The sequence below is a fragment of the Ceratotherium simum genome, chromosome 28 (assembly GCF_057802395.1).
Source record: "Ceratotherium simum simum isolate JZ-2026a chromosome 28, ASM5780239v1, whole genome shotgun sequence".
NCBI lineage: Eukaryota > Metazoa > Chordata > Mammalia > Perissodactyla > Rhinocerotidae > Ceratotherium > Ceratotherium simum.
In genome coordinates, this window is record NC_141927.1 from 6123998 (window position 1) to 6145301 (window position 21304).

At 37.4% G+C, this 21304-nt stretch overlaps 2 protein-coding genes across 13 annotated transcripts in view; one reads left to right on the forward strand and one right to left on the reverse strand.

The window, feature by feature from the left end:
* MCPH1 (microcephalin 1) overlaps positions 1-21304 on the forward strand; it is a 246496-nt gene that overhangs the window by 123962 nt on the left and 101230 nt on the right. The window contains exon 13 of one of the 12 annotated variants that reach the window (XM_087418298.1): positions 20558-20584. The exons of 8 other annotated variants lie outside the window; for them this stretch is intronic. In XM_087418298.1, coding sequence (XP_087274424.1) covers positions 20558-20569 — 12 coding nt within the window. In that variant the 3' untranslated portion in view covers positions 20570-20584. Of the gene's footprint in view, positions 1-820; positions 929-3993; positions 4313-20545; positions 20585-21304 lie in introns of those variants that run through there. 3 more of the 12 variants (XM_087418297.1, XM_087418295.1, XM_087418292.1) reach the window with 3 other exon arrangements.
* Positions 1-21304, reverse strand: part of ANGPT2 (angiopoietin 2) — a 53488-nt gene that overhangs the window by 2309 nt on the left and 29875 nt on the right. The window contains exons 3-8 of the mRNA XM_004440581.3: positions 18225-18346; positions 13622-13854; positions 11615-11742; positions 6318-6419; positions 5577-5743; positions 1431-1561 (exon numbers count right to left, since the gene is read on the reverse strand). Coding sequence (XP_004440638.1) covers positions 1431-1561; positions 5577-5743; positions 6318-6419; positions 11615-11742; positions 13622-13854; positions 18225-18346 — 883 coding nt within the window. The remainder of the gene's footprint in view (positions 1-1430; positions 1562-5576; positions 5744-6317; positions 6420-11614; positions 11743-13621; positions 13855-18224; positions 18347-21304) is intronic.

Genomic DNA, 21304 nt, shown 5'->3' on the forward strand with positions numbered 1-21304 from the left:
CAGCTGGGTTCAGGGTGGGAATGGCAGACGGGAAAAAAGGGCTGGGTATATTTGGTGCCCCCACCCATGCCTTTTCCCCTTTTCATTGGCTTTTAAAAGGATTATTACAGTAGGATGAGGGAGACAGGCAGCTTTTACACAATCAATGTAACAGCCTTCTCTCATTGAAATAATTCTTGAAGTAATTATGTCAAAAGAGGAGACCCGTGTTGCCAATTATATTTATATATATAAATATATTATCTAAGGAACCATAGGATTGATTTCTGTAATGGAGGCCAATTCTTTCGGTATTATTTTAAAGACATGAAAATTACTGAATTTCAAATTATTTTCATAAATAACTTCTTCCTTTTGACTCTAAATGATTCTTAACTGAAGTGTGAACACACAATAAGCTAAAATCTCTTCCTTGCTTACGCAGTACCTTATATTTATAAGATATATCAACTATAGCTCTTACCTTTGGTTTCCCTCGATGAGTAAGGGGTGGATTTTTGGTAATACAGTTTATGGTCTCCGGATTAAACCTGCCAATTTCCCGTCTGCCTTACATTCAGTTTGCACTATTGGCAGAGTTTTTGTTGCTGTTTTAAATCTTTCAATGTTTTTAAGAACTAACTTGACAGCATTTGTCAGTCACTATTAACTGGTTCCAGTTATTCAATTTTTTAAACTTTTAGAAATCAGAAGAATAAGTTTTTTAGCAGTTGGTTCCTATCATTGAACTCTTAAGTGTTTCTAAATACTGATTTAGCCATTTTAAGTGACTGTTACAACAGTCCTTTGCTTATGGGTATGTTTCCCATTTTTTTTAAAGCAGTCTGACATGGAAAGTAGAACAGAAGAAGAACCTGAAAATAAAGGCCTTAATTTAAAGTGGACAATCATTCATTTTAATTTGATGCCCTAAAAAAGCAGGTTGGTTAATTAGTTTCTTTGTGTTTATAAGTATTTGCTATATATTAATGAAATCCTTAAAAAAGACAACGGAAAATTCCTTGTTTGAACAATAAGTTATTAATTGGAAACATTTCTGTAGTAATGGATCTATATCACTGTTTGGTTGCGATTTTGAATTTTTAACCTTTTAATAAAGCAACATGAAATTAAAGCATCTCTCCAACATCTGATGCTCAGTGAGCACAAACTCAAGAGAGCCTGCTGAATGTCACATGTCCCCTCTCCTCGCCAGGGCTAGGTCCTGAAGAGACACAGTTGGCCTGCTGACAATTCTAGCTCAGTATCACGTTCTTGCTTAAACTCAATAGTCTGAAAAAGTGAAAAACAAGTCTCCCTATATCAAGCGTGTCTATTTATGAAATGTGGACATTGTCACCCGTCACAGGGTGAAGTCCAAATAGCCAGCCTTTCACTCCATGAAATTCTTCCTTGCCAACACAAATAGGAAGAGAGAAAAGTCATCTCACCTCCTGTGAGCATTTGTGAGCATTTGCAAATACATTTGTCGTTGTCTGCATCCTTTGTGCTAAAATCATTTCCTGGTTGGCTTATGCTGCTTATTTTGCCGGCTGTCCCTGTAAGTCCTTTAAGGTGAATCCTGTAAATAGGCAAAGAAAAAAAACAGAAGAACGTAATTGGCTTGGGCTGTTGATTTACCGTAGTGGAAAATTTTTTATAATGAAGAATTCGTTCCACAGAAATGCGTTCTGTGCTGGTTAGTGCACTAATGCATACTCTGGACAAAACAGTTTCGCACTGGTATAAACAGGAACCAACTTATCATCAAATCCTTAGGCAAAGAGGAATGTTTTCATGGACGCTTCAACGCATATCACTTGCACAAGCATCAGCAGGGACTTCAGGGCCCTGTAATTTATTTTCCTGCTGCTTTCAGATAAACAGAAGAGGGGAAAATACAGCATGAGGGGATCCTCTTTCCAGCTCTCCAGGCAACATCCATATAAAAATGAGAGTCCTGAGATGACTGGACAGCTTCAAACATGATTATTTTCAGTGCAATGGTGGGGGTGGGGAGGGCAGCAGACAACAAGGAATGATCATTGAATTTGGAGTAGAAATCTACAGAACTGTGTACAAAATAAATCCTCATGGCTGCTTTGCCTCTTTTCTTTATAGTATTGTCATAAACCCACTAGACGTTGAGAAAGAAAGAAATGTAATAAGTTAGACACTAGATAATAGCCCACACTTTCAGAAGATGCCAAAAATCTGGCTTGCACAGTGATCTGTGTGCCAATGAGGAGAATGGAAGGGAAGGAGAAGGTATGTAAACTGGTTCAGGAGAGCCTATGCCAGATTGGCTCGGTACAGCTCAGAGCAGGGCTTCACGTGACGGCATGTGACTGTGCAGAATGCGACATTACTGTGTTGGTAAATGGAGTGTGGGAGTATGGGAGCCTGGGTCTCCCGCTGAGTCTTCCCGTGCTGGGGATCCTACAAAACAGAACCCTGCAATGTCGGAGGGACAATTGTACTTTAAGCCCCAAAATGATGCTCATCTTTGTAACTTCTGCTCACATTTGCCAGCCACCACCTTGGAAGGAATATAATTTCCAAGAATTCATGTTAGAACAGAGGGTGAAGAAGAAAGGAAAGGTTCACCAAAGACTATCTCTAACCAGGCCGTGCCAGGCACTTTCACGGGCATGTGCACTGAATGCCCATACCAACGCCGAGAGGCAGGCATTACCCTTGTTTTTACATATGAAATCATTGAGGTTCAGAGATAGGAACTCATCCAGAGCTAGTAGTAGAGCTAGGATTTGTACCGGATGCGTCTGACTCCTCTGTATGGGTCCACCCTGGTGCACACCTTAACAGGGATGTTTGTTTATTGAAGAAGTAGTTGTGAAAAGATGGCAGCAGGGACAGTATCAAATGAGGGTCCATAAAGTGTTAGTTCTAAGTAACTTTCATGTTAATGACTTGGATTTAAAATTGTTTTTAATATTGTAGCTCCAGAAACTTCATCATAAGGCATTGACTGAATTTCTGAATTTCATTGTTATCCTCATGTTTCAAAAATGACCCTGGCCCCTAGCACAGCCCCTAAATACCTGCTACAAAGCATTCATGTAAGTTCTACTCATCATTATGATTTCGAAACACTTTCATTTCTTTCCAGGCCCTTCTCATTAATCATAGATATGATTGAGATAAACTATTTCCCTGGCTTTTCCTCTTTTTAACTCTCCTGTCTCCTTAGAACAATTTCCGTTCTGGTGGAACTCATTAAATTTCCCCAAAAGTGAGCAAAATAAGGAAGAATACTATTTTTTATTAGTCTCTGTTAGAAAGATTGTATACTTTTAGATCCTTCTATTGTGTGGCCCATTGGTTTAAAGTTGCTTTCTTTAAAAACTTGGGTATTAACAATAGCCACATTCTTGAAATTGCTTTAAATTGGTATCAGTTGCTTTTATGTAATGGTGAAGTGAAAGTAGAGGTAATGCCAGCATTTAATCATTAAATCTCAGTGTTTGTATAGAACTGCCAGAATGCTTGTGAAAAGTGACCGGTTTTTAAGGTTTAACATACAGTAGTTTTTAGTTTCAGTAAAAAGAATCACATTCTGTTGATGCATTTATCCATTGCTTATAACATGTTATTTTTTAATTTTCCAAGATTTGGGGAACATTTCTTTAGAAAAAAGCAAGTCAGCTTCTACACACACTTGGCATTCTGTAACACTTGTAGTTATTATCACAGTTCCTTATCACATTGACATGCTTTATTAGGACAATAATTTTTTTGATGTAATATCTATCTCACACTGCCAAGTAAATTAAATTGACCTTTAAACAAATGTGTGCTTTTTTAAATGGCATATCCAAAAATTGATTGCACTTCTAAAGGAAATATCTGTTAAGAACCATTTTAGTTTAAAATATTTTTATAATGTCAGCATACGAGGGTAATGACCCATTTTGTAAAATCTTCTAATACAAACAGTCTAATCCTTAATTTTTGTTTCTTTTTTTTTTTTTTTTTCTAATTCCTCTGTTGTAGATTCCTAACTGTTGCCAGTTGAAAAAATATTTAGCTTGGAGGTAAAACAATGACCAACCACTCGCGTCTAGAAATTCATTGAAGTTTTGATCTCTTTGGAGTCAGCTTGGAGCTGTAACAAGACCCAACACCTATCTTTTCATTCATCTGGCTCGTTGCCTCTCCGAGAGAGCCCTGCTCTTTCTATAATGAGAATTGATGGGCTGTGTGTCACTGACTTTTAAAAAGTCAGGTCAATGTTTGTTGTACCTTATCTGTTTTCAAAACATGCTTCTGAATTCTGATCCACTGTTTATAAAGCAGGACAGACTGGACATTATCATATTATATATATATTATTTTATTATTTTATATAATATGTATACATTATTATATATTATATATACAGTTTCCAAGTAGTTGTTCGGGCAAGCTGACTTTCAGCCCATTTTTCCATGCTGCCTATTGTGACCCTCCCTAGGAAGCCAGCTCAAGAACTTGGAAATCATGTTTATTTTCCAGACTATTCAGATCTTGGAAGTTCTACTGAGCAGAGGGTCTGAGTTGGGCATTAATGAGATTTAGATGGGACTGTAGGCCAGATGAAGACTGTTTCCTGTGGTGTTCCTGTTGAACCTCGTTTGTTTATTTCTGACCTCAAGAGTAGGTGTTTCAAAATGTCTGCTCCATGACCACCAACTACCACCAGTCTGTGCTATTTAGACTCCTTCAGGCCTGTGTTGGTGACTGAACCATTCTCTTGTGCCTCCTCAGACCAGTTCCTTTGGTGCCACCCAATGCACAATCACACTTCTGCCCCCACCGTTGCAAGTGCATCTCTGGTACCTCTCTATATAACAGCATACACAGTGTGTACACTTGCCTCACAAGGTGCTCATCTTTCAGTCCCTTCGCTGCTCTCTGCCTCTACCCTCATGGCATTCGAGAGCCAGAAAGTAAATTCCGAGTCAAGGTTGTCCATGCTTTTCTTGGAACATTCAAGATGAGCACCGCCATATTGGTGGCACACGGCAAGTTCTTTGGGGGTCCTGAGAATCAGTTATTCTTTCTACAGCGGAGAGCTGAGGAGTTGACTAACTAACATCCTACCTAATTCTGCCACTTTTAAACTTGCAACTCATTCTGACTTCGGGATGGAACATAACAATGGAATGTGTTTAAACTGCAAAGAGATAGATTTAACTTTCAAAACCTTTTGGAAGAAAACAATATTGTCATAGGTATACATCTGTTCTGATATTGTATGACATTTTATAATAGAGACAGAACATTCACGTATTCTACAAATAGTTGAATGCCCATTATCTGCTGGGAAGAGATCGTCTGTACCTTGAGGATACACAGCAAACCCCGCAAAACACTGCCCTCGTAAAGTTTCCCTTATACTGTTAAAACCAAAGTTAGAATTTTAAAACAAGAGAAACTTACCTAAAGGTAGCAAAGAGCTCTAAGAAACAAGATGTATCCATTTAAGGCAGTCTAAGAGTAGTTTAGATCCTGGTTAATACAGTAGGGTTCTCATTTTCTGGAATAATCACCCAGCAAATCCTTTAACTTTCTTCAGTTACCTATAATTGACTTACCTGTAATTGAATTCTTCACTTGAGAGATAGAAGTGTTCATATAGTGAGTAAGCCTCGTTCCCTTCCCAGTCTTTAAGGTGTATTTTAAGCACGTAGCGTTGCTGATTAGTCACTTGTGAAACAAACTCATTTCCCAGCCAGTATTCGCCTGAAGGGTTCCCAAATCCCTGTAATCCAAGTTGTAAAATTAAACTACCTCATTTATTTTTTCTTCATCTATTTGAAATCAATAGTCCATCAATGTGGCACGGAATAACTATCAGATATTCAGCAGACATTCCTTCCTGTACTGTGAAAATTTGGGTTCTTCCATATAAGAAAGTAGAGTTTTTTAAAGCTCAGTTTTAAGAAACAAAGCTGTTACTGGAAGAAAATTAGTATTAGAATAATTAGAACTACTTGGGGAACCACCAGTAGAAACATAAGCATAAACAGCTAGGTCTGCAGACGTGGGAAGCACTATGAAACAGTTGGCTTACCCAAAAGTGCTGAGTCTGCCATTAAAAATAAGCCTAGCGCTCACATGCCTTTGTTTTTCTATAGAGTTTACGTTACATTGACAGGACCATTCTTTAATGGGGAGACCGAAACACCAGTTAAAAAGAACACTTTGGTAAAAAAAAAAAAAAAATTGTCAAAAGTCATCGGTTAGTTGTGGATTTGTGGTGAAGCTTCTGCAGATCTCGCGAGTTAGTGTTCCCAAAGAAAATTATTTTCAGATGGTTTAAAGAATATTCGTACCACTTTATATTCCTTCCACGTCCTCTGAAAATCAACACTGCCATCTTCACGTCGCTGAATAATTGTCCACCCGCCTCCACCGGTTTCCATGTCGCAGTAAGCCTGTCAATGGGAAGTGCTCGGTTACTGCGTGAGAAACATCGCAACTCAGGTTTTCGTCTTAAGTAACAGCAACGAGATGAATGCAGATACCTATAATAAAATTTGTGCTGGTAGGGTTCTCTGGGGGAAATCTTTGTGGTCTTGCAAGAAACAGATGGTTTTAAATAAGTTGAAAACCATGAATTTAAAATAAACTGTAATATAACACGACACGTTGATGAAAATATGACTCTCTTGCCATCATCTGTTCTAGGCTAAAGACCCACCCAATAGCTGATCCAAAGACCGCTGTTCCTCAGAGATTCATTGTGAATGGGACATCCTGGCAGATGGGCCCCAAACCTCTCATCTCCAACCTGTAGAAATCTGTCAGCTTGCATTCACAGCTCTAAAAACCTTTATGATAGTTGCCAGTCCCTATCAACTCTGCAGAGAATTATGTAAAAGGGATCCTCTTGCATTGTAGGGTTTTTGAGACTCCTGTGGGGCCGTTAGGCTTCCTCCATAAGGGATAAAAGTCAAGTTGCTCGATTCATCCTCCAGTACGAGTGACCTGAGGCTTCCAGGGACCAAGTATGATGGATGTGACCTGAGTGGCCTGGCAGCTCTACCCCACAGATCATGACCTCAAGCTTCTTTGCACTTTACTCAATGCCCATGGCATTTCTCTTCCCAGCTTTTTTCATTTCTGCTTTTAAACTGGCTTGGTGGGTAAAAACGTTGTTCAGAACACAGAATTCTTTCTTGGGCTAAGAGCATGCATGCTCAATTTCAACTCAGCTGGAGTTTTATTATGAAATTAAAAACCTCTGAAAATAAGATTACATAAATAGTTGTAAATAATAAGATTATAGTAGAACGAAAAAGTTTTCCAGAAAGTTAAGATAAATTTTCCTACAGCATTCAAGGTAGTAAATATGAAAGTTAAGGTTCAAAACCAATTAGAAATATTCTTCCTTTGTTGTTTTCCATGGTCTTTGGGGGAATAATGGAGATAATTATGGCAGACTAAGTTTAAATCTGAACTATTCTGCCTTTATGAGTTAAAATCCTGCAGAATGAGGACTAAAAGAGAACCAAGACCTACGCCTTCATTTTAAGTGGCTTGCCTGATGTCTCATTGCTAATGGAATAGAGAGCTGCTATTGGAACCCAGTGCCCTGTCCTCCAGTAGATTTCTGTCCACCGCTATTCCAGTCTTTCTCCATGAAGGTCACTTGGCCCACACTGCTTTCCTGATGATCCTCATGTTTGGAAACATATGTTCCATTAAAGAAAATTATATTTAATTAAGAATAAAATGATTTCCCCATTTTAAATTAATCGGACATATAAAATTGATCTGCTTAAGATAATCTCTTGTTACCACCCTGATATGATATTATTATTATTATTAATTATCATTATTATCATTACTGTGCATCACTCTTTTGCAAGCACTATGCTAGGTACTTTGCATATATTATCTGTAATCTGTATTATCTGTAATCAGAGTTGCTGTGATACTATAATTCTGCATTTTTGAAATGAGAAAAGATTTAGTAAGGTTAGATTAATTTGATCAGAGTCATTCAGCTACTAAGTGGAATATAGGATTTGAATAATGTCTCTTTAATTCTTAATTCTGTAATGTTTTTTTCAGCTATACTGTACTGCCAAAAACAGAGAAACTTGACCTTTTTGTTAATAGGCCAAAAGTCCCTCAACACAGCTCCAAGTTGAAATCAGTTCATGAATAATACTGCCTCTTATTTGCCTGTGGTCCATGAAATGGTCAGTATTGCTCACTTCTATCAATATAATAGCTTTTTAAAAAATCCATTTAGTAAACTAGCTGAATAAGTTACATTGGTTTGAGGAATCATGTGTGTACAGAGAAATTAATTCCCCTATATCCTAAATGGCATGCTGGTGGGTGAAAAGAATTAATATGGTTCTTAGTGAACCTACCTTTGTTCCAAAAATATTTGATTCTTTGATGTCAAAATCACCATTATGAAGTTACTGATATTTAAATCAGAGAACAAGTTCATCTTGTTAGGGAGACTCGAATGGCTGAGAGTCACTACCAATGTGCAAATGATTTGAGCCATGCTATTCTCTAACTCCATCAGGGACAATGATAAGATTATTAGAACATTTTCTTAATATTACTTTGGATTAAAAAAAAAACAGTTTATAAAAACTGCAGAATTATGGTTAATTGGCTCATGAAACTCTGAGAGAAAAATCATGTTCAAATAGAGTTATCCACATAGCCAGGGGTCCTGAGTGAAAATGATGAAGTCAATTACATCAGGAGCAGAGAAGCAGAAGTCCTCAGATGGTGCCCAAGACCTCACCGCTCCAACTACCACAAACCTGGGGCAGTTAATGCTTTTGGTTTTTTTGCTTTTTGGTTCGGGGGCCTGATAATCTTGCTCTAAAGCTTGATGTCTTTCAGCAAATAATGCTTGATTTAAATGTTATGCTTCAGCCCTGAGGCCATGGTGAGTGACTGATTAAACAGCAAACACATAGATAAACATTAGGAGACAGGTATCCTGTGAAATTTAGGGAAAGAAACTATTATGTCTCTAACTAGCAAAAACATCCTCTAATGGTTCTGGTAATTGCCATCTTGCAGTGTCTATCTTGTACAAAAACTTACAAAATGTGTCAAAAATGAAATATGTAGGCCCTTTTGGAAAAGATCTGCCCAAAGATCTGTTGAACATTCTTTTTTTGAGTTAGATGAAACAGGGCAAAATTGAGTCCCCTGCCATGCAAAGAAGTTGTCTTATAGTCTTGGGGACAGTCAAAATGAGAATACCTCCCATTTATTGAATGGTTGGTAAGAACCAAGTCCTGTCCTGGGTACCTCCATCATCACCTTGAAACAGCTCTTTACAACTGGAGGTATTACGTAGTGTTACAGATTAGGAAACTGAGAGCTCACACAAGTTAAATGACTTGCTCAGAGGCACGAACCGGCAGAGCCAGAATTTAAATGCAAGTCTCTCCAACTTTCTCTTCCTGGATCAGATTGTGAGTTATGGAGTCTTAAGTCTGGAAGGGAATCTAGAGGTAACTTAATCTGGACCATTTATTTTAAAGATGAGAAAATTGAGGTTTTGAAAGATTGTTATTCCCTGCTGTGGTAAATGAGTTATTTTTGCTGCAAATGTTTAAAAGGAATATAAATTCTAATGTTTCCAACTATGACCTGAGACTCCTGTCATCCCAGAGTACTGTATATTTTCATCTTCTGTGAGGCCATTGGGTTGTATAGTGCACTGGGGTCGGGACATTGCTCTAAGTCAGAAAAGCACTTATCCAGCAGCAAGATGGTCCTTCTGGATTTGCAGTGGTAGCATTCACATTTTACTCATATCCTCTATCCTCCTCCTCTTGTCACTTCTGTCCCCATTATCTCTAGGCCAAGAAAAGACCAATATCTGGTGACAGACAATAGCTATGCAAAGAATTGTCATAAAAACCAGATTGCAAAGGGGATTGAAAGGCTTGGTGTAGAGTCTGTTCGTTACTTTTTCATCTGCCACAGACCATTCGGGTTTTTTTCCTCCCCCAATGCACTGTTTCTAGGGCGCTAGGGACATTAACTGATTTCAAGGTTGATTTCAAGCAGCATTAATGAATTAGAAAGATTTCTTTGGAAAGTATTATCTTGAATAGCACAATATTTATCTTTTAAATTCATAATCGAGGTATATGTTACTGTTTCAAATTTCATGTCTTTAAACCCTTAATGCTTGTATTTTTAAAGTGTTTTTCTTTATTGCCATGTTAAATACAGAGGATAATACTGAATTCAAAGAGAGAACATTTCCAGGGGCCTCTAAAATTTCCATTTGATACAGTGTCTAGTGCCTTTTCTGTAAGTGTTTACATAGTTTCAATGTGTAGCTGCTTCTACAGTTAGATGCAAACTTATAGACATTTAATATATACAGCCATCCACTATTTACATAACACTTCACACTGATTCTCATGTGATATCATTTTACGTTATCAAACCTCTAAGGGAAGCCACTTTGAAATATTCCCTCGGGAAGTGATTTTTTTTTTCCTCATCTAAAGCTCAGTGTCTCCCAAAGCAACTTGGGGAGCCATGCTCACTGAGTAGTCCAGAATAACTAAGGAGAATTGAGTTAAGCTACACGCTAGCTTCTCCTGACGGTAAATTCTGGTTGTTCATTCACTTTCCACACAGTATGGAGCTTACACCTCGAAGTAAACTCCGTGTACTTGGGAAGAAAATGAATTGCTCTCTTCGACGGTGTGTTTTAAGTCTTCTAGCCTGCGTGAGATGGGGTAAGAACAGCCTGCCCCAGCGGTCCTCATGGTGTGGGCTGCGGACTCCTGGCAGTCCCTGAGAGCCTTGCAGCAGCTTCACGAGGTTGAAACTGTTTCCATAATCACTAAGATGTTCTTGGCCTTTGCACTGTGATGGCATTTGCCCTGATGGCACAAGAGTGGGTGGTGCACTAGTGGGTGAGACTGCTGGTGCCCTGGCATGGGGAACAGTACAAACTGTGCTAGAGTCACTGTATTCTTCAGTCACATGCTCACACTTGGGGGAGGAAAAACACAGTAAAAATTATTAATTTTATTAAACCTCTGCTGCTGAGTCTATGTCCTTTTATAGTCTGTGTGAAGAAATGGGAAATGTGTATAGGTCACTTCTGCACGCCAAGGTCTCAAAGAACAAATTCTGTGTGATTGTCTCAGTTATGAGTCGAATGAGCCCTTTTTTGGGGGATGGAATACCATTGTTACTTGAAACAACAATTGAAAGACACACTATGGTTATTTGAACACTGGAATTTGGGGGGTATTTTCTTTAAAATGAACGAAATGAGTCTGACACTTCAAAGAAAATGACTGACAGTCTGCATGATTAAGCCAAATACAAGGTGAATATAAGATAGATCTAATATATAAGATAGGTATATATAATAAGATAAGTGTTTCTACATCATTAATATCATGTCAATATTCTGTGCACATTGATTGGACTTGGAGCCCTTGGCGAGTACTTTATGTGATGCAGACACTCGGTAAATGCCTTTTTCTTTGCTTTGAGTGAAATTGGGGAAGTATCTGGGGTGTGTGAACTACACTCTGCAGTTCCTCCACTTCTTAAATGACCTGCTTACAGCCAGGGAGTTAAGAATGGGAGACGAATCTCTTACCTTTATCTCCTCCGTGGAGTTAGGGAATGTTAGCTTGTAGATGCCGTTGGTCGTTAGTCCTGATTTGAATGCTTCCGCACAGTCTCTGAAGATGATCCGTTCTTCCTTAGCAGCAAAGGAGTTCTTAGCTGCTTATAAAAAAATAGGAAAAGATTTAAATGGTGTTCATGAAAAGATAAAAGTTTACTATTTCAAGATGAACTCATCTGGTAAGTTTTCTTACATTTGAATTCTCATAGTAAATAAGTAAAAAGGATTTGCCAGTTTTTTAGCCATTCCAAAAAAGTTACTCTTTCAGCCTGTTTCATATTCATTCTCTAAGATTGTTACCAATAATCCATACTTCCTTTTTTTTTTATCATCGACTATGTAAGGCAAGTACTTCATAATCAGCTATAATAAAGTACTACTTTGTAAAAATCTTCCATCTTGAGTAGAATCAGATAAAGTTATTACAGAAGAATAAAAAAAGAACATTCCTAAAAGCAGGATTACCTCTACAGTGGATGCGTCACACAGCCCACTAGTCATTAGCCTGTCTACACTGTGGTATCTGCTCTTTTCCTTTCTTTTTATATATCTGAGACCACGTCTTTATACATTTCTTTAGACTATTGGTGAAGACATTTAGTAGTCTTTGGATTTTTAGCAGCTGCAACATAATAGTTTGTGTTAAAGAGGAACCTAACGTTTATTTATCTATGTCTTTGAAATTCTTCCTATAAAAATTCTAGGGCTATGAAATTCCTTCAAATTTTTATTCTGCTTTCAACATTTAGACTGCCCAATCCTTTTTTTCCACATTAAAAAAAATACGTGTGGATGTGTGTTCTTGCAGGTATTTGTTTCTATTTCATTGTAGAGACCTAACAAAGCAGGGGTCTGTGGACTGAGTGGCGTGGACGGGGTCACATCTGCTCATCAGCTAGAGACACACGGGGAGACCAAAGCCCTTCTGCTGCTCTTTCTCCCATGCTCATGTTCTCTGCCAGGATTTGAGCTACATGATTTTCTCTACATTGGCTCATTGGAGCTAACACCTCACACTGTCTTGGTCCCACCAGACAGTGTTGGATTATTGTCTTTTCCTTTTGGATGAATGTGAAAAATATATGATTTTTCTAAATTATAGGAGAGTGAAACTCTAGTTGGGAGGCACATGTTGCAAACTGGCAGACCAGTGTGTGACTTGCCACTCAGCATCAAGATTGTGCCACTGTTTTTGTTTGTTTCCTTGTTTGTGTTTCTATTAAAATTGTGATAACTGTGTAACTCAAAGAAAATATGAGAACATATTTCTTATGAAAGGGAAGACTGTCTCTACATGATTAATATGTAAGATGTATCTGTCTAAAAAAAAAGAATACAAATCAAAAGGACATTATTAAATAAGCTATAGTAAGAACTAAGCCTAATTTGTTTAAAAGAAAAACTTAAGTAAAAATACCACAAAGATTATATATCACATCTCTATTAATAACCAAAGGTGCATCCCTTCTTCCCTCTAATATCTAAGAGAAGTTGAAAGGTAAAACCGTAATAAAGAAGGCAAAATATGTTTAAGGATGTGGCAAGAGAAGCGAACTAGCATTTCTTGAGTGCCAACTTTATGCTGGTTAGTACAATGTTATCTCATTTAATCTTCACAATAATCCTATGGTCTGATAGTTTTTCCCACTGGAAGAATTAACTTGCCTCGCCTCGTGCTTCCAGTTAATGATGGCACTAACGCAAAGTAGGCTCTCTGAGCCCATGAATCAAAAGTATGTTTGTGGTGTTTTGCTTCCTAATAATTAATTAGTATACATAAATATTCCCCCTCCCCTCCTCTTTCTCCCTCTTTTTAATTGGTTCTATGTTGAGACCCTATAAAGCTTTTACATGAAATACGTAAGAGAAACAGTGCCTTTTCTGAAAGATGAGAGTTTTTTTTTTTTTTAATTTTGAGAGTTTCACTGACTAACAGCAATTGAAACTGAAGAAAAATGGTATGTAAATGTTACTTACAGTTTGATGTCGATATCATAGTCAATAAATTATGAACTGTCTCCATCAGATCATGCTGCTGCTTTTGGAGAACTGAATTATTCACCGTGGCCGTCACTAATTGTTTTTCTAGTTCTTCAATGATGGAATTTTGCTTGGATACTAACACCTGGAGCTGATCTTTCTCTTCTTTTATTGACTGAAGTTGAACTATGTGCTTGTCTTCCATATCTAGTACTTTCTTTTCCAAGAAACTTGTAAAGGGAATAATTGTTAGTTAGTGAAGGGTGTTCTGACCCATCAAAGGCTAGTGCTTTAAAAACATCTAATCAGTTTCATAATTCTTATACAATTGTTTATATTTATTGTATTTCTACTTCTCTAAAGCATTTCTACTTCTCTAAAGCATTTCTACTTCTACTCTGTTAAGATGTTAAAGGAGTTACAAAGTGACAAGATGTTGCCACAGCCCTGAAGAAGCTCAAACTTGCTGAGATTAGATACATAGATATGACAAAGGTTCTCTGTCTCCATTGAGGAGAAAATACCCTGGTGAGAATGTAAAGTCCATAACTAGAAGTTATCACATGCAGCGCATCTGAAGACTTTAGTTTCACTGAAGAGGAATGTGGACATTGAGAAGGTGTCCTCAGTGTTAGGGGCACGTGTGGGCAAGTAGAAAGAGTCCTGGGCTGAGAACCTCAGCTCTGTGCATGACTACCTGTGTTACCTGGGTAGGCCGTCCTCTCTCTGATCTCAGGTGTATGTCTATCTCAGTGAATAGCCACCTACAGAAGTAAATCTCTGTCTAAGATGAAGGCCTTAGATAATCTCTGAGGCCCCTTCTAGTTCAAATAATCTGTAAATCTATTATGCCTTTGCGGGGGTGGGGTGTAACATTTTTCTGTGTCTTGAACTCTGCAAACAGCATTATTCAGCTGAGGAACTGACTACCTATTATAGATCTTGCCTATAAGCAGTAACAATCAATATTAATAATTATTATTAGAAATTCAATTGCAGCTCTTAAATTTATCCCAGCCCAGTGATCACTGTAAATCAGTATACGACAATAAATATACTGTCAATATAACAAGTCAATAAATAATGTTACCTTAGTACAGTCATTTGCATTTTACTTTCTTCAGTTTCACCTTATTCACTTTTCAACTATTATTTCTTAATATTTTTCTTGATATCAACTAACTTATTTTTTAATTTGTATATCACTTTCACTAATTTAAAAACCAAGATGGCTTACCATAAGCAGAAGGTAACCTAAGAAAAAATGCATAAAATTTTTCTGTTTGCTACCTAAAATCATTTCTAATACCATCAGCATACAGGCAATATGCTTTGGGAAACACTCCTACAATGCCTGACCAAGACAATTAACATTAAATATATGAGACATTTTTAAATCATTGATCTATACTGCCTTCAAAAGGATGATGCTGAAATTTGTTATCCAACCATTTTTTGTTGTTTTTAATATCCTATGAGGAGGCAGAAAGATGTGAGGATCATATGGTACAGAGTGTGAATGAGAGTTAAATGCTCTGGGATGGATATTAAAAAAACAAACAAACAAAAAACTTTAGTCTCTTTCTGCCAAACCTATACCAGTCACATCCTGATCAAAAAGATTTAATCTTAAGATTAAATGCAAGCATATATTGAAGAGTTGTGCCCAGCATCAAGTCATCCCAGACCAGGCTGGCTCTGAGAGCAGCACCATGTAGTGAGTACAGAAGCTCAGATCATTGCATTTTTAAACTCTAAAGAGTCTCTCAGATCATATTCTAGAGCAACATTTTGCAAAATTCAGATCGGGACCTATTAGTGGCTTGCAAAATCAGTTTAGTGACTCACAATCATCATTTATTTATTTATTTTTGTGTGTGTGTGAGGAAGATCAGCCCTGGGCTAACATCTGCCAATCCTCCTCTTTTTGCTGAGGAAGACTGGCCCTGGGCTAACATCCGTGCCCATCTTCCTCCACTTTATGTGGGACGCTGCCACAGCATGGCCTGACAAGCCGTGCGTCGGTGCGCGCCAGGGATCTGAACCGGCGAACCCCGGGCCACCGCAGCGGAGCGCACACACTTAACCGCTTGCACCACCTGGCCGGCCCCACAATCAGCATTTTTTTAACGAAAGGAAATTAAATGGGATAAAACAGATGAGAATAGAGTATAAATTCATAGCAAGAACTTAGCACACTGCAACAAATACCATGGTCAATAGTGATAGGTGGTGGAAGAGAGGAAGGGGAGCAGCATGGGGTACACGTGCATTGTTTGAAATTTTGCCCATTAGCATCCTGTTGATTTTCTGATACAGGAGGATCAATTTGATCATCACTATAAAAGTTGGACTTAGGTACAGCTTTATATTAACATAATTCATGGTCAGTTGAGCAGTGTGGGGAAATATCCTGTGTTGGCAGAAATATCAAGGCTGAAGCGTGTTTCTTTTGTGAGTTTTTATTGCCTCTCTTCAGAACGGGACAGTGTCAATGGCAGCACTTTTCAACAACAATAATCACAATTTAATTGAACTGGCCCAAACAGCCCCTAAATCAATCATTTATTTTAGAGGGAAAAAGAATGATAAGATGAAAAAATGCATAGTACTTTGAACTTCAGCCGGTGAATCTAAACGTGTCATAGTGGCGATTTTCAAAAAATGTTGGCCCTACTAAGTACTCTGACTTCATTTGAACCTGTTCTGTGACGAAAGCAATTGTACTTTTGGGGAATTATTGAAGAATATTTAAAATACGGTTTGTCAAATGTGCAAAACATTTGCATATTTTTGTAATGATGTTCTTGCAAATGAAATCCTAGACTAGTCAAAATTTAAGGCACCTGAAAACACAGCATGCCAAACTCATTGAAAGATGTAAAATCATTGGCACAATTTTCTTATTTTTATTTGTTACAGCCGTTGATGAAAAAACCTTATTATTGTCATTTCATATGATATGACAAATTTCATATTCGTGATAAAAGAGAATGTAGTTTCTGCAGCTGCTAAAAAGATTATTCTTCCTGCAGGTGTAGGTTTGTTACGTGTGGTTTTTATGATAAATCAGCTGATAAAACCTGTACTTTTTAGTATTTGTACTATGGCAAGTCACTCAGAAACAGTTCTTATCCAACTCTAGTCTGAGTTGGATGTTTGCAATCCAAGTTGTGGAACACTGCTGTTGCAAGTCACATAAAATTTTAGTTTTTTAGATATATTTGACAAGGTTATTGTGTGGAAGAAATGTTGTGATGTTTAAATTTAATTTCATATAAAGCTAGATTTGATTTATTGAAAAGTACATTATTGGTCAATGTAAATTAAACTGGGAAAAATTGTGAAGGACCCAAGTGAAAAAAATGTGAAGGATCATTTTACTGATAAGTGTAGCATTGTAGCATACTAAATTAGAAACCTAAGGAAGTAACGGTGTTCAATACTAGGGTGTGTTCAGCAAACTGGACTCAAAGACATTATTGTTAGGGCAAGTAAGAAAAGTCATCACCCAGCTCCCGTATCTTCCCAATGTTACTGCAACATATTGAAGAAAACATCATTAAATAAGACCATTTTAACAAAATGAAAATAGAGAGATTGTTATATCTCAATTACTGGTCTCAACTTTTATTTATCTCTTTGTAGGACAGAAAAATTGAAACATTAAAAAAAAATAATTAGATAAAAAAATAAGTTTGCTTTTCAAAACCCTAAATCAATAATAAGTTAAACTTGTTACCTAAACAATAAAAAGAATTATTTTCGCTTAGTTCTTGATTAACGGGAAGGAATGATTATAACACAATAAGTCTATCGTCATTTTTGGCTAAGAATAAAGAATTATTTAAATTGTAAAATAGAAAGAGTGTATTGTTGTCTGACCATTCTCCGTGTCATATATACATGCCTTGATTAGAAATAAGTAGATAAGCACAGTAGGTGTGTGAGTACAATTATCCTCATACGTCCCCAACTGGAATAGACCTATGAAAACAATCCCCACTGATCACCCATCATTTCTGTTTTTGTGTTCGTTTTCTTGGGATTTTTCTATACTGTATTTAAATATTAATGCAATCATATTTAATACCAACTTTTGGTTTTGCCTCATATGTTTTAAGAGGAAGTATTGCATCATGACACCTGCATTGGTTTACAATATAAAGTATAGTTTTTCTGCTGTAGATTATTTTGCATTGGAAAAAACTGAGTGCTCAGAGGCAAAGAAACTTTGTAAAGTTAATATGAGAATTCCTAGGCCAGTGTTACTTTTACTCCATAATACTAGCAGTATTTTTTTATAGATTAACATGAATAATATTGAGGCGGTTTGCAGGATTTCTGTAAGAGAATCTTTAAGGGGCCAGAGAATGAAAAACAAAATTGAGAACTGTATAAGAAGGTGCGTGCCATTTCAATATTTTTCTCCAAACCCTCTCCCTACCTTTCCCTCAGAAGCTTTCTGATTCTTATACTATACTTGAAGAAATTCGGCATTTTGGAAATCCAGGCTTATAATGGACAGCCACATGGAATAAGCTTTCGTATCTAGAAAGTGTGCAATTCTGGATTATAAATGTTTTTGTCCTTTTATTACCTGTTCTTATCTTGCAATTTGTTTATTTCACTGGTCTGATCCAAAATCTGTTTTTCCAATTTGTTTGTAGAAAGGGAATGTTCCAGAAGCTGAAGTTCGAGCCTTGTCGTCTGATTTAATACCTAAATGGAACAAAACAGAATTCCTATTTACCATTTTTAAAATGAGATATAACTTCCTTTTTAATTAAGTTATCTAAATTATAGGGAAACATGAATGCAACATTATTTGCCCAATTTCTTATTTTGGCATATTTTTCATTTTCAGAAAAGGCTGGATTACATCCGAGTGTGTTAAACATTTTTTCACCATATCTTTATTTTGGAAAGCATTTAATAGTTCTTGACAACGGTGTTGGTGTCAAATAATAGAATGTTATTTTTCTTGTTCTGCATGTTTTGTCATTTCTTTTCACAGTGAGACAAGTGGGAGCGTAAAATGGTCATTTTTAATATATCAGAAACTGTCGATAAGTGAAAAATGGTTTTGCCTCTGCTCAAAACAAAATGCTCTTCTCATGTTTGTTTGTCAGTAGACAAAGTGTCTGGCAGTCACAAGCTTCCATTCTATAAAAATGCAGCTCATTTTTAGCCCAGCATTTCCTAGTTGGTATTCACTTGTTTAGCCTTTTATGTTTTTTTCTTTTCCATTTCTCATTTTCCTATTTTAAAAATCATGTTAACCAATTCAGAAACAATAACATGTCAGTATAAGTGGGAGCTCACTTTTGCTTTGTGGGCCTTTCTGACATATACCATGTGCAGTATCGCTGTTCCCATTGTGTTCAAACAACTTTAAGGACAAATTCTTTAGCGTTTGGCTGCCTTTTAGCAGGAAGAATCCATTACTCACATCCTCTGTGTCATGGTTATTCAGGATGTGATATCACGTGTAAGTGTAAGGCAGAATTGTTGCCCAGGAATTAGGGTCCTTGAAAGAAGCATTGTTTGTTCGGGGTCTGTGTCATTCATAAAAGGCTTGGCCTGGCCCCACTGTGCAGGTTTAGGGACGGTCGATCTTTAATCAAAGCTGGATGCATTCATACCATGAACACTCTTCTGTGAATGAATAAAGGTGTTGGCCAACATAAGGGTTGGGTTTTAATATTAACACCTGGAATATAGATTTGGCCTATGTCTTCTTTGGGTCCAAACATTCTTTGCTGGTTATTGCTAAAAGGAACTGGAAACTCGAGTCTTTTATTTAACTTATAAGGGCTATAAGTGAGTACGATGGGGAGGATGGTGTATAGGTCCTGACTGACCAGGACCAATGACGATGTCCTTCCATCACGTTTCTGAGGGCCTCCAGCTGCAAGTGGTTGTCTAAATTATGCAGGTGAGGTGCTTGTCTGTTTTCTCTAAGATCTCAGATGTCTAACCATCCACCATTGTCCAGTTTGATAGTCTCTCACTCTGACCGGCTAGAAGAATCTTGCTTCTAATCAGAAATTTCATGTTTGGATTTAAACCTATTTCACCTGCTCAACAAGTGCCTTTAGCTAGGCTGGGTACGTAATTCAGTCCCTTGATCTCCTTCCTTAGGCTCAGCCATTCTAATATGTTTAGTTGGACATTATAGGCTGTTTTCTTTCCAGCCATTTTCTGATTTTCCTGTTTATCCTGGATCATATGATATCTAGTTTCACAACAGACTTTTTTTAAATCATGTGACCCAACAAAGGCGCATTAGATGCTTGTAGGCTGACTGACACAGGATGCAGCAGGTTTGCATCATTGCTCCATGTCTCATAGTTTTTTATTACTCTTCTCTGAAACATAAGAAATGTTACACTTCCAGGACATGTTTTGGATGAGCTGAATTTCCCACCAGTTTTACTTTCAAAAGGTGGGAAGTGTGACTTAAACAATACTGATTTATTTTAATAATCGACTATGGATATATTGATACATTTACTTTTAAATTTTTGTATCTTTTCATTTTTAGCTTTTATTACTTCTTGGGATTACAATTTTCAGTACCTTGTCATCCCTCGTGTCAACAATTTCTATTTTTCCTAAAACTGTTCTCATGTTGTGTAAAGATCTGGTCAGCAAATAAGTTCTTATTCTATCCTCAGACAAACATCTTTTATTCCTCTGACACTTCCTGACTATTTGCTCTGCCTTATCCCGCAGTTTTTAGAGAGGGATAAAAGAACACCTGTGCCCTTCTAGACGCGGTCTTATCACAGCTGGGTGATCTCACATCCCCTCCTGGCTGGTGCCTGGCATTTCTTGTCCTTTCAGCTGAAGTAGCATATAGGAGTAATATATCCTGGGAATCATTTATAATTAAATCTACTTTTTTTTTTTTTTGAGTGTGATTTATAGCTCGGAGTATGAAGATACTAACTTCACAAGCCTGTAAAGAAGGCAGCACTAGGAACCAGAAAGCCAATTCACCAATGAAGAGGCTTGAACTTGGAGCATCTCCATGAATTCCTCCAACAGCACTTTTCCCACCTGGACTATTCTTATTGGGTCACATGTTTTGTGTCATTTAGCATGACTCTGGATGAATTTTGTTTTAATGTTTTGCTGTTATTCTTTTATGCTTTTCATATTTTATACTCTTCTTTCCTACTATTCATCCATAGCTCATAGAATCTTCAGGCTAAAAGGCAAGATTTTAGCCTGCAGGCTAATCTGAAAATTCTGAACTTCAGGCTAATCTTAATTTACCAGTCAGTCATCTGGCCCCACCTCTCAGTTTATAGTGAAATCCCTGAGGCTGAAAAGCTGAAAAGCAGAGGGCCTTGCTAGATTTATTTGTCCCGATGGTGGTGGGACTCGAACTGTGACAGACTCAGGCTCCTGGCTAATGGTCAGCCCTCTCTGTCCCCAGCTGCTGCTCCTTACTGTCCTATTTGCTTCTTTCTCTCTAAACTCATACCACAAATTGTATAAACTCAGTTCTTTGAGATGCAGGTTTTATCTTAACTCAAGAGTTAGATTTAAGAACAAAGTTTGTAGCACTCTCCCTCAGTGCTTTTCATTTCTCAAATGCACAAAAAAGAGTGAAGGACTTCAGAATGAAGAGTATGTCGAGAGTCCAGAAATGACCAGTGAGGCAGAGGA